General features: G+C 46.4%; 1 protein-coding gene across 5 annotated transcripts in view; it reads left to right on the top strand.

The window, feature by feature from the left end:
- The window catches only part of TMCC1 (transmembrane and coiled-coil domain family 1), a 467,271-nt gene that overhangs the window by 368,484 nt on the left and 85,315 nt on the right, over positions 1-13,472 (top strand). Inside the window, exon 1 of one of the 5 annotated variants that reach the window (XM_078661699.1) lies at positions 6,101-6,704. The exons of 3 other annotated variants lie outside the window; for them this stretch is intronic. In XM_078661699.1, the coding sequence (XP_078517825.1) occupies positions 6,696-6,704 (9 nt within the window). In that variant the 5' untranslated portion in view covers positions 6,101-6,695. Of the gene's footprint in view, positions 1-6,100; positions 6,705-13,106; positions 13,225-13,472 lie in introns of those variants that run through there. One more of the 5 variants, XM_078661695.1, reaches the window with a different exon arrangement.

Below are 13,472 nucleotides of genomic sequence, written 5' to 3'. Positions count from 1 at the left end.
CCCAGCAGATATGTTAAAGCAAGATGGCTATCTTTAAATAAGGGTGCCATCACAGCATAAGACCGTACTGGAGTGCAATTCTGCATACTCGACTTTCCGCTTGCAGTATCCATAACGAGGTGTCCTTTGTTGGTGTTGTTGGCTGCCCTTCTGAGATCAGGTTATGTTAATTAGGCTTGCCACTGTTGAAAATTTGCCTGGTGACATGCACGGTGCGTGCATATAGACTGATATGACACATACACACTTTCTCCCTCTACGCTATAGTTCACCGGTGTTCTCCTTTGCGAAATGTCAGAAGCATAGGCATTGCCATAGTGGTGGGAAAATGTTGAAAACTCTCTGAAAGCCGTAATGAAAATATACTCTAAGGCTCATACTCTAAATCTAATCATCATTTTTAGTAAGGGATGATATGCAGTATTCCTTTTATCACGATACTAATTTAAAAATGAACTTGAGGGTCTAATAGAATGCCTAACTAAAAGCTTTGATCCCCAATGTAACACATTGACTTACGAGTACCTTATATTTAATACGTGTTAGACTCCATGGGAGGTGAGGGACAGTTCTCTACCGAGCTACGGCAACTGATGACATAGTATACAAGATTCACCTGTAAGAGAATGAAAACACCATAGATCTGCACAAAACGGAACATCGATTTCTACGTCTTTTCACAAGAAGATCTTGAACCATCATTTAAGCCTTGCAAAGCTCCTGTTCATGTCAAAAATAGGTGCAAGGGTTGGACACACGTCATAGAAATTGAGGTGAACAGTAACAGAATATGCGTAAACCCTGTAGATGGAGTGTTGCTGGAGCAACCATAAAAGAAAAAAACAAGAAAATCAATGTTGAAATCGTTATCGCTGCGAGATGTCGTTTCCTAGCGTTGGACCATGACCTGCTATGGGAGAAATGTTGCAACTGTTCGAAAAAACTCCGTTGTATCAGCAAGCGAGACGGGCATAGCAACATTGAAGAAATGCCTCTATGCCCAAGAGACCTGGTCAGCAGCATCAACAAAGTGTACAGTAAATGCAAGTGTCACTCTTGCAGTCCAATGAAATGAACCGTTTCCAAGCCTCTCTCACCCAGAGGTACCTGTAGGGATGATGAAAAACAGCAGGGAGGTCGGGCACACAAAAATATTAAGGTGTGAACCTGAAAATCTGTAGATTGGCATTAAGTACATTCGGGTCTGCATTTGTTCTCGACATTGGCGGGACATGCAACATCAGGTGCCCATCTGAATATTAAGACTGCACCTACACCAGAGACCTTCAATCTGGGGGTGGGCCAAGGTCTTACCAAGAGAAACATCATCCTGATAAAGGTGCCCTGTTTCAAGTCGAAAAAATTAGTATCAGTAAACCATTGTTTGTCATATATATGCTGGCTGGGAGTAGGTGTCATAAGGGAAATGACACCAAATATTCCCTGAACCCCACCTCGCCACCACTACTGATAATTAGACTGTGGATACGTTTACACTTTAGTAAGGCCTGGGGGACCAGAAAAGTATGTTTGGCAATCGTGCATTTGATTGCATTTTTAAAAAGGGTAATAGATATTGACTGCAATATTTAAATATGTGTAGACAAATTTAACATTGCAAATTTATTAGAATAATTGTTAGAAATTCTGGGGGATATGGGAGGCCATAATTTTGTTTTCGGCTATAAAAAGTTTGAAGACCCCAGATCTACTCGCTGATTGACGCCACCTACGAGTGATTTGTTTCAGTAGGGCATCTGGACTCCAGCTACTATGTTAAGAAGTGTCCGATGCAAATTATGAGGCACATCGATGCCCGTCGGAGATGAAGCGCATGTCCTTAGAGGGGACGCATTGGGGTCCTTCTCTAGCATCGCACCTCTGCTTGTGTGACTGGAGGTGGTGACACTCAGTCTCCTTGCCGCTTTGTCATGATGAAATGAAATGAAATACCAGTATTTGTAAAGCGCACAGCTACCTCCGAAGTGGTGTCCTGCGCTGGGGGCCCTCGGGAAGATTAAGCAAGCTATTGCCCATAGTGGTGGGCTAATCTGCCGCCAGAGCGGGGGATCGAACCGTGAACCCTGTGCTCTGGAGTCAGGCACCCTGGCCACTGGTTTTTGACTCTCTGCCAGTACCCTGAAACTGAAAGACACTGTTGACTAAACACATCACTCAAGATGGTCTTTCACTTGCACATACGCACAGTGAGTGCCTATGCATGTTCAGCCACAAGACTGGTGAAGGCAACAGCATTCTTCTAAGTTAGAACATCTATATGTAGAGCTATTTTCCACTGTGGTTTCTTCCACATGTTGCAAGCTACTGCTGCCTTTAAATTAAGGCTACGCTGCAACAAGCTCACCCCTGAAGAACTTGCAAACAAACACCGAAGTTTGAGATCTCTTTAGTGTGTCGGAAGGTCTTAGAACATAGGAATTATTTTGCAGCAGCTGATCAGACTGCAGACGTCCTTATTAATGCACCATAGTTCATAGACGGTGCCAGCCCAGTGGGGCTGGGAGATATCTTGGCACAGAATAAATCTGGCAGAGATTCATTATGGAATGCTGTCATATGTCGGAAAAAGCTTGGAGTATCTTCTCAAACATTTCAGTGGTGTTGGCCTGCAAACCTTCTATAAGGCAAAGCTGTTCACCATTGTGAGAGACAATCACACTCAACAATCCTTGATAACCCTGAGGCCCACACGCTACCTTGCATTTAGAGATTCCTTGCCACAGATGCCTATTCTTCACCCCTCTGCAGAGGAATAGATCATCTTCATAGCACAAACATGCCACTCTGACTCCATTCATGCTGGGACAATTTACCCAGGGAAATGTAGAGGATCCAACAGTGCAAGAATGTGTCACAAGAACAGTGGATGGTGTGTGAGCATTGTTGGAAACTAGTATGTTGATATAGACATCGAGGAGCACATGACAAAACAAAGAAATGTGGAACTTATAATGAAAAGTTATCACCTGGGTGTTTTTGAAAAGATCTTTCTCCCAGCAATTTGTATAGGAGAGAAAAGCCCCACCTCACCTGGCTACGGCTCAGGTAGTTGAAGCACCGCTCTCGCCGTCGGTACTCCGGGCGTCCCTCCGGTGATAACCCAGGTGATAACTTTTCATTATAAGTTCCACATTTCTTTGTTTTGTAAGCAGTAGCGTCACCGGTCCTGAAGAAAGCAGTGGACACCACTGGGGTCCTTAAACCTGCAGAAACTTGTCGACCAGTTAAGAATATATTAGTAGCTATTAGTTAAAACTACTAGAATCGCACTACTTTTTTATTGATTTAGAAGCAGCGAGGTCTCTATTAAAGTTTTCTGTCCTCCTGTCTATCTAATTTTAAACAGCACCTTGTCACTTATCACACTTTTCACAACCACTGCTTAATAGTAGTCTCCTGTCGCCCATACAATTCGGCTATATATCACTGGTTCCCTCTCCAGTCTAACATTCTAATGACTGTTGCAGACTACCTTCCTTCGTGGTATGAGAAACCCACATGATGAAAAGGGCGGTTCAGGTCGAGTACTGATGGGTATTTTCTTCAAACATGAATGAAGTACCCCAGTGACTTGAGTTAAGTCATGTTACTCAATACAGTTTAATAGCACAGTTTGTTAGTTGCATAGTTAGTCATTCTCTGTTGTTTTGACCCACCGCTATTCTTTGTTGTTATATAATGTATTCTTGGGGGCTATAGCTGTGTGTGGTCGGTAAATATTCCCTTGGACCCTCCAATCCCTGTTATGTTCATGCAACTGTATGATGGCCCACTTTTGCAACCCATTCATGCATGTCTCTTGTTCTTACATCAGTTGGCTTCAGCGTGAAGGCAGAATCAAATTTTGATCATACCATAAAAGGTGTGCCTATATTGCAGATGCAGCTTCTCAACACACCCAACCCATGCATGCTACCATTTCTTCACCCTTTCCATGCAGAGCAGACCGTAAAAAGTATGCAGATGTTACTTATGCAACATATGGATTTTCCCTCCACTTCCTTCAGAACCCAGCCACCTACACCACCTATTGGGACAACGTAGGCCCTGTGGCAAACAACCTGCTGAGCACACTGCACTCGAGACCATGAGTACACACCCCTTCCAATCACCTGCCAGGGAACTTTACATTTGCCTTGCTAGGTTCTTGCACCGTGTCTCAGCCATTCCTTCTCATTGGCTCCTTGCGAGTGTCCATTATATTATTGTGGATATTGCCCCATATTGAGTGTTTCAGGATGGTGTACAGACATTTAAGTCGAACAGTGTCTCAGTGCTCTCTGCCCCCGTACTTCGCCTGCATGCCTTTTGAACCTGCTTATCTGGATGCTGAGCCATAGTAATATAGCATCCCTGTCCCCTCTATCCCCGCTTTTAGCATGGCATTGGTTCTCCTTTCCACAGTGCCTCGGTGAGGCTGGTCAGGAAGGCCTGTGCTGCTCTACTGCCTTTTACCACTAGGCCTAGCCATGCATGCCCCCAGTCCTGCGTTCCAGGGGGAAGTGCCATGGGAAGCCTGCTCAGGAAGGTGTGTGTCGTCCCATTGATGCCACTTTGCCCCTGGATCTAGTCATGCATGATGCATGCCATTGGATTGCCCTGGTGGGCAAAGGTGCAGAACCCCTGCTTAAGCAGGGGTGCAGTTACCACTGCTCACCACCCTAAGTCCTGACTGCGCATTCCATCTGCTCTGTGTTCCTGGTTGTAGTGCCGGTGTGGTCCTCACACTGCACCCCAGTGCCAAGCCCTTCTCTTGGATGTACAGTAGGTGTGTTACATGCACCCCTTAAGGCTCCTACCATGCACTGTGTCCATGTCAGCTGTTAGTTGCCTGCTTTGTTACGTGTACTTCATAAACCCTGGATGTGGGCATTAAAGTTGCGGCAAGTGGTATTGATTCCCCCAGCACAGTCATAGTAGTTCCTTGGGAAAATGTAAATGTTCGCCAAGTCATTTCTGAACTCTGTTTGTGGCAAATCATCATCGTGTTATTTCAGAATACAAATAGAACATTTGTTTTACTCATGCGCCATGAGTTTTTTGGCTCCAGACTTAGATAAATCTTGGAAGACGAGCCCAGGCACCATTGCCCACATTGGCATTGGCAGTCATGGGACAAGATCAGTCCATGCTTTCTGGATCAGACAGTTGTATCTTGAGATATTGTTCCTAGTTCCAAGTGTGTAAATTGGAGTTGCAAAGGGATGGGTGGATTCCCTGGACTGTACGTTTCTCTGGACTCAGTTTCTGAGAGCGGCCTTCATTCGCCTCCTATGCTGAGGTCTTGAGGCGAAACCCCAAGAGCTCCAGGAGAGCAGTGCTCTAGAACATAGTTCTTTCACCAGTTTAGCGGATGTGTTCAACAGAAGTGAGAGTAGACGTTATAGGAGGAAAAAAAGGCATGCAAGTTCTCATTAAGCAATTTTAACAGTAAACCTCATGAAGTTTCTTTGTTTCGCACGAGCACATGAACATGGGCACAGAGGATAATTTGCCATTGGATACCGTCTTCCTGTTAATAAGCAAGACTGCTTACAATCTGACTCTGAACATTTCATTGGACGGTTGACGTCTGCACCGTTCTTTTTTTTTTTTTTTTTAAGATTATGAATGTCCACCCCTCCTCATTCGCTTCATATGTTATTTTGTATTTTTTACATCGCTGTACGCTGTTTGGGATCCTCAGAGCGGCCCTTTGTAAACAGCTTTTTTTGTCTCTGCCCAATTTGTAGGGTTAATTGGTTCCACATAATGCCAGAAAAATGCCTTCTTTATTTGAGCCGTCACATGATTCTCTAATCCTTGCCATGTTTGAGCCGTGCAAGACTCGTGGCCCCCTTGTGTTTTGAAACCACAACCCTATTTCTTGTTCTCTTTTTTCGGTCACACTAAGGCGACTTTGCACAGTAAAAAAAAAAAGAAAGATCGGCTAGTGAACAAAAGTGACCTCTCTTTGCAAGCCCTGTTCAACTCATGCAATTAGGAAGTGGCCTTCCGGGGCAGAAGCGCCAACGTGGCATGGTTTCCTTTCTTCGCCCTTTTTACAAGCGACCAGCCTGTTACACATAGTAAAGACTTCTCAGTGCAAAGGCTGCCATTGAACGCTGTCCGCTGTCTCCACCAGCGCCATGGTATTGGGTGGTGTGTGTCTGTGGAGTCTCTGCCGGGCGCGCTTATTCTATCGGGGCACCTGGGAGATCCAGCCATCCACATATCCATGCCTATCTTTTGCTGAAACCAGACTTTTTCGTTCATCACAGCAGGACGCGGGCGGACAGAGAAGGTGTGTGTCCGTGTAAAAGTAGAAGACCGCCCACTCATTTCCCCTGACCCAGCAGCCACTGGGTGACTCAAGGACCATTGTTGGCCAAGACTCTGGCAGAACATTGTGCGGAGCGACACAATGTGCTAGAATCGCCTGCAGGCAAGGGGCAGTTCAATGTGGTGAACCTCTTGCTAGATATGTTAAGTACTAGATGGCCTGGACTGAGGAAATTGCCTTGCCTTTACAGAAGGAAGTGATGCGTCATTTGACGCAAGTGTCCGTGTAGAAGGCGAGAAGCTGTCATTGACGTTAGCTGAGCTGTGACAACTGAGTGGAGCAAGAGACGGGCATCTCCCAATAGCTCGGACCACGGAACCAGAGCGGCTGTTGTTTCTGCATAGAGCTCTTCATGAATCCGGTAATGTCTGAACCTAGAGTTATCGTATGTGCTTGTTGTTTTAATGAGGCTGAAGTAATGAATTAACCATATCAACCCCCAGTATTCACTACAGAAAGTGTATGGGTTCCCCAAACCTCAAACTTCTCTCTGACCATGAGAAGACGAGGCCAGCACTGCTAATTAAGGCAAATGCGGACATTGAAGGTAGAATCTGTAACCCTGTGCCTCAACCTGTCCGTGAATATTGAATGAGAGATCTCTGCACTGGGCCTAAGCGCGGCTATAGTGGTGCGAAGGGTCGAGAGGTGATTCGATTACCCTGTTTTTGAACACAACCATGGATTGTCAATGGAGATGCTACAAAGGAGAGGGTGGTAGAGATCTATTTCTAGTCGGGTATGGTAAAGGACGGTGGCTGTTGCGGTATTTGTAGAGCTTGGTGCCTTCTCCTATCTATTATTAGTGCTAATGTTGATGTCTCTAAAACTGGACCCTTCCATGGATGTAGTGTGCGTGGTGGTGGTGTGTGCTTGTGTCTCTCGGATCCTGCAAAAATAGGTTGCTGGGGAGATTTGTTATAGGAGTTAGTAGTTGTGGTGCTGCTTCTGTGTGTGAGTCTAGTTGTGGTTCGCTAGATGGTTGTCTGTTCTCCTGTGCGTGAACCACATGAGAAGCTTCCTGGGTGGCATGACCCGCCTCTAACCCTGGTGCTGTTGCTGCAGTGGGGTTGGGGAGATGTGCCTGTAATTGTGCTTGCACTCTGCACCATATGGTTAAGGAGGTATATCTATGTCACTGTGTGTTGAACCACCATTGCGGATTTGTTTGGAGGGGCAGCAAGTCTGACTGTCGCTAAACCGTGTCATGGGACGGTAACGCAGAGGAGGTATGCCACTGAACCTGAACCCCGACACAGGTGACATAAGGGATGCCCATGTCACTGTAGATAAGCCTTGATGGTGATAGTATCACTAAACCTGATCCCTGATAAAGGTGCCAGTTTCCGGCTTTTTTTTTTTAAATCAATAAACATATGCAACTTTCCTTGACCATTATAACTCACTAAAGTTGGTGCAGCTAAGCGTGATTATAACCTGTGTGAACATCATTCGGATGACACCCGCCTAGGATATTTTTTGCGTCATGATGGTATTCCTCATGTATTCACATTTTATTTAAGGCATTATAACTTAGTTGATGTATGTGTGCTTTGCAGTTCAGTGAAGAATTTGCCCCAGAATTTTGAGCTTGTCTACTTGGCACGGTGGTTCTTTTGTTTAGTGCGCAAGGGAATCGTAGTTGAATCTTGAGTCTTTATAAGATGCCAGTGGTGGTGCTGTACTGTGAGGCTTGAAGTCAAAAGACCAAGAGTACAGACTTGCATAGCACTGTGCTGATGACCCGCAACACCACGTAACGGTGCTGCATTTGGAGCGCTGTGTAGAAGAACTGAAAGTTCTGAATGAAGTTCAGGAGACCGGTAAAACATGGGCTGTTGAAGCAGCAATGTTCCTCGCTCTCATGTCAATTAAAGTTGCTAGATAAGTAGTAATTGTCGTTGCTACAAATGTCCAAATAACATAAATAGAATGCTCGATGGACATTTGCTAGATTTTCTTGGGAGGGAAAGGCAATGTCTTGTTTTCATGAGATTGTTCCTGCAGCCCACGCCCTAGCCTGGCACTTTTTCCTTATGGACCATGATGTAACGTGTGGTGATGTTATGGTACAGGTGAAGGGACTTTGGTAGACAGCGGCTGGATCTTGGATACTTCAGTTTTAAGATACTTAGTCTCAATCTGTTTAGAGGCATTATTTCCAACTTTTGAGGTATAGTTTCCTGGGTTTTAAACGCCAGGTAGCCCCTCAACTTTAGGATTAGTTGGGGTTTGTTGGCGTTCTATGTAACAGGACTTTAGAGAGATTAACTGCCTTTGTATGATCACCTAGAAGAGGGCAGGCTCATGTGGAACTCTGCATGTTAACAAGTTTTTTGTGGTATAAGGTTGTCTGACAACGACACTCGATGTGTTGTCTTTGACGAAGGAGTCCATCTGGCTAGAGGTAGACCTTTATTTGCATTCTGTTTTACATAAGTTTAGTAGGATGAAGTAATCCAAAGAGTTAAAGGCTGCAAGAACACCTGCAGCAACTTCAACATCTTTCATGCAGGATGGTGGGTAAAACTTGCAGCACTGTGGTTGGAAGACTATCACAAGTTGTAAAACAGATTCTCGAGTATACACTGTTAGTTCTGTGGTTATAGATACTTTTTCTATTGTTTTGGGAGGAACTAGATTGGCGACTGCGTGGTAGTTTTCAGGGTTTACTTGGTCTGGTGTCTTGTTGCAGTGTAATGTGCCAGCTGTGGTGTGCCAGTGGCCTGTCTTGAGGAAGTGTTTACTGTATGTATGCCTTTGGGTGGTTTGCCACCCAAAGCCACCTTGGTACTAATTACAGACAATGAACTGAATGGAGAGTAAGCTGTTTTACTTAACTGCGGCTGCAAGAGGCACGTTTTCGAGGTTTTCAGGAAGTTAAATAAAATGTTATCTTGTCTGGTAGCTTCAGGGAGGTGGTTCCGTTGTATAGCCACAGCTGTACCTCCAGTTGTGCATTTCTCGGTTTTTGGTAGGTGCAGGCGTCCTTGATCGGATGATATCCACGCGTGAGCAGAACCATACCACCAAAGCCAATGAGAAAGAGGAAGCACATAGTTACTATACATTGTCGAATAAAAAATATACATACCTTAAAACTGAATGTTCTGTTTAATAAGAAGACTGTGCAGTCATGCTATTGCAGAAGATATATGATTGCACTGTGATAATCCCCATATCATTCTAGCCGCAGCATTTTGGAACAGGAGTCTGGAAATAGAACCTGGTGGAAGATCTACGTAAACCATGTTGCAGTAGCCATTGCCCGTGGAGATTATGGCATTTATAATAATTATCTGGTGCATAAAAGCGAAAAGCAGCCACTCGCTGATGGACTAATCTGTCCTGTAAGATCCAGGGTGCAGTCTGCTTTGATTCGTGGATTCGTCACACGGTGTAACTGTCTGATGAGGTGTTTCTACTTCAGGGGGTCAGAACAGGCATTGCTAAATTATTGTGGAAACCAAGGGAGGTAGAATTTCGGTTGTATCCCCATTGATTTTTAGTTTGTTACAGCTCGTCCATTTCTCAACTTGTTGTAAACCGTTTGACAATTTTGCAGCACTGGTATCTGAGTGATTAGATTTCATCAATACGATTTGTGTCATCAGCATAGGTAAAAATGTATAGCCAAATAAATGATTTAGAAAAGCCAGCGGAGAGAGATGTTAAGTGGTTTAAGGAAACGGAAGTAATCTGCCATGACGTGGCTGCAGTGGGGGGAGGGGGGCGGGGTTACCAACTGCGGAATGAGACATTAGAAAGTCCTGAAACTATGTCAACACTCTGCTAACACATCTGAGTAGTCCCAGAGTCCAGAGCAGAGGCTTGTGGTCTACTATGGTGTCAACTGCCACCAAAGGGCCATGTAATATAGGAACTGCAGACTCGCCTGCATGTGGCATCAGAGTTCTACCAGGGCCACCGCTGTCACTGTTTCGGTTCTGCATCCTACTCGAATAATGGTCTGCAGAGGTTGGAGAAGAAAATGTCTCAACATAATCCTGTAATTCATTATAAACCACTTTCCCAATCTTTTTGACCCATATGGCAGATGGGATATCTGCTGGTAGTTGTACCTGTTCTAACTGCTTAAGCCAAACCTTCATTGTTAAGTAAAAGGGACTCAGAACCAGCCATACAGAACGCACCCAACTTGTACCACATTCCATCTCTAAGGACAAAATGTTGTTCATTTGAATATTTAGTGTATGTGTAAAACTACAACTTTCACTTTTAGCACATTTGTCGGATGAGATTCCTAAGTTCACACAGTTTAATTAGGGGGTCAACCATGGGTTGTAGTTTTACATGTATTCATGTTTTGCTCAGTCAGCGGAGCACCCTGGAGTGTATCTTGTGTTGTGTCCAAGTATTTAGTAGAGTCTGGGCATCCTTGCTTGTAGATTACTATAGGAATGTGTTACTTGAGGCAAGGAGCCGGGATACATTTCTCCGGTTACAGATATGTCTTCTCCCACTCTGTTTTAGTTTGATTGATGTTTTGAGCAGCCACATACTGCATGATGGGAAGGCCTTATTAGTGCATGGGTGATAGTTAAGTAAAGTTATATAAGTAAATGACAGCTTTGATGTGCAGGGAGAATTCCATCTCCTTTCAGATCTAGTGCAATTTCTGGACTTTGCTGGGATTTACCTACATTTAAATCTCCTATAGGTGCTTTTGTTTCGCTGTCTGTCACATTCCGAGACAGTAAATGAGAGTGATAGACTAAAGTGACAGAGTTGAGTAGTAGGGGGGTCTGCTGCTGTCATAGGGGGTGGTGTGATAGGGTAGGACCCCAGGGAGCTCTTTCATGTTTGTAACTACTTTTAGTATTACATGGTCGCTTACTGAACTCCGGTAGTTGTGTGGAGAGGTTTTTTATTCTTTGCTTAGGGCTGGAGATGGACTCCAGAGTTAAGGGTGTTCTGGGTCCCAGACTATTTTGACTTTAATTAAAGTGATAACATTTGGGTTTTTTCCTTGCTGTTTCCGAATCTGAGTTGGTGACCCTGGCTTGTGTTAGTCTCTGGATTTTTCTCTTGTCCGTGTTGATTGTAGGGAGCACCTGGCTGTGTCCGAGATGAGTGCCTGTCCCTACTCGCCCAGAAATCTGGATGCTAGGATTTCTGGATTCCCAAGACTGGTAGGTTTTTTGTTTACTCTCTAGTGGAATATGTGGTCAAACCATTCAGGTTTGATAGGAGGTGGTGTGCATTTGTTTCCAAACACCGTGTAACACGGATTATTGCGCTTAATAGCAGTCGGGGGCAGCCAGATTTATCTTCTTAAATAAAGTCTGCCTTGACTATATACTGGTGGCAATTGAAATGGTAGGCGATGGTAAAAAGTGCCTCTTGCAGTTATGTTCCCAGGTTGTGACTCCAAATATGTTTGGCATGGCATGGCATGGCATATGACTAGGTTAGTAGCTACTACTTGTCAAATGTATGGTGCTGTGTGAGCCAGAGGGACAGGGTTCGCAAAGCTCAGAATTACTTGGGCTACTGCCTGGATCCGATACAGTGGACATATGACACAGGGTGCCAGTAGACATATGACACAGGGTGGCAGTGATGAGATGGCACATGGTGGCAGTGCAGAGATGGCACAGGATGGCAGAGGAGAGATTGCCCAGGCTGGCAGTGGGGAGATGGCACAGGGTGGCAGTGGGGAGATGGCACAGGGTGGCAGTGGGGAGATGGCACAGGGTGGCAGTGGGGAGATGGCACAGGGTGGCAGTGGGGAGATGGCACAGGGTGGCAGTGGGGAGATGGCACAGGGTGACAGTGGGGAGATTGCACAGGATGGCACTAGCAGAACTACACTAACTTTAAAGACGAGGCCCTTCGCTTGATGGGAACAATCGAAAACAGATTCAACATTTTCTGAAATAAAAAAGGGCAACATTCTGTTTATTTGATTTCTAGCAGCTAATTGTCCCCGTGCAAAGGACAACACGGTCCTGAGAATAGAGTCGGGACATTTTGAGCGTCTTTACAGGCCACGGCCCCCTCCCCTTCGGGCCGTGGGTGCCTAAAGCGCATAGAGGTGTATCCCTGTAATCTCAAACACATTGGAGTGAAATAGGTGCGTGCAAGTAGCTCTTTCAGGTAAACAAAGTGCACGTACCATGAAAGGTACGTCCAGCGGTTTGTCTCTGGGTTCAGAATAGGTTTTGTGTCTGGAGACATTATTTTTGCTCCTTGACATTGGGAAATACTCCGTCCCTGTTTCGTAAGAGTCCCGTGGCCGTGTCTTGCAGTGCTGTCCACACACGGATGCACCGCTGACGTGGTGTGTGCTTCTTGTCCGTCACACGCACATTGTGTCCGACCCGCCTGTCTCCCGGTTGCGATGCCTGCTTGCACCCGCGCAAGGAGTGAGTGATGTGAAGGAACAGGGAGTGATGGACCTGCCGGGCGCGGGGTGATGTAAGGTGCTGCCACCCTGCATGCGCCAGCATGGCCGAGGACTGCCCAGGGGCCATGAGGGGCTTCCAGGTAGAGTGGTCCGAGCAGGGCAGCTCTCGAAGCCCGCGGGGGGAGGGCGCAGGAGTCACCGCAGCGGTGCAGGTTGTTTTTAATGCGTCTGATGCCGGGGAGCGCATGACCTGCGATCAGAGGCCAGCCTGTCCTCTGGTCGGAGTGAGAGCGCACTGAATGAAGCCTGTGTTGGCCCGGCCGGCTTGGCATCAGCCTCCCCCCTCCCTCCGTCCCTGGCGGGCGGATGAGGCGCTCAGTCTGAAGGCAAGCCTGGCAGCGGCTGGCACGGGGGGCGAGCGCAGGGCCTCTTGAGCCATGCCGGGATGTGGCTGTGGTGCTGCGGCGGCGGCTGCTTCTGGGAGGAAGGGGTCTTCGGCGACGCCGTCAAGGTGAGGGGCCTCGGGAGGTGGGAGCCACGGGAAGTGGTGAGGGGCCCTGGGAGGCCCTGGCGCACGGGCTCGGAGCAGGATGCTGTGTCACTGTGCACCGATGCGGCGGCTGCGCTTCTGAGGCAGGCTGGCGGCACGGGGGCAGCCTGTCCATGTCACTGTTTATCCTGATTAGCATTGGTAACGGAGCCCGCGCCGTGCTTTGCATTTTGGATCGCAGTGGCTGACACTGTCCAGCCTGGCATGCA

This window comes from Lissotriton helveticus, chromosome 9 (genome assembly GCF_964261635.1).
Source record: "Lissotriton helveticus chromosome 9, aLisHel1.1, whole genome shotgun sequence".
Classification (NCBI taxonomy): Eukaryota; Metazoa; Chordata; class Amphibia; order Caudata; family Salamandridae; genus Lissotriton; species Lissotriton helveticus.
Note: the sequence above shows the minus strand (reverse complement) of the source record. Positions and strands in the feature narration are given on the sequence as shown.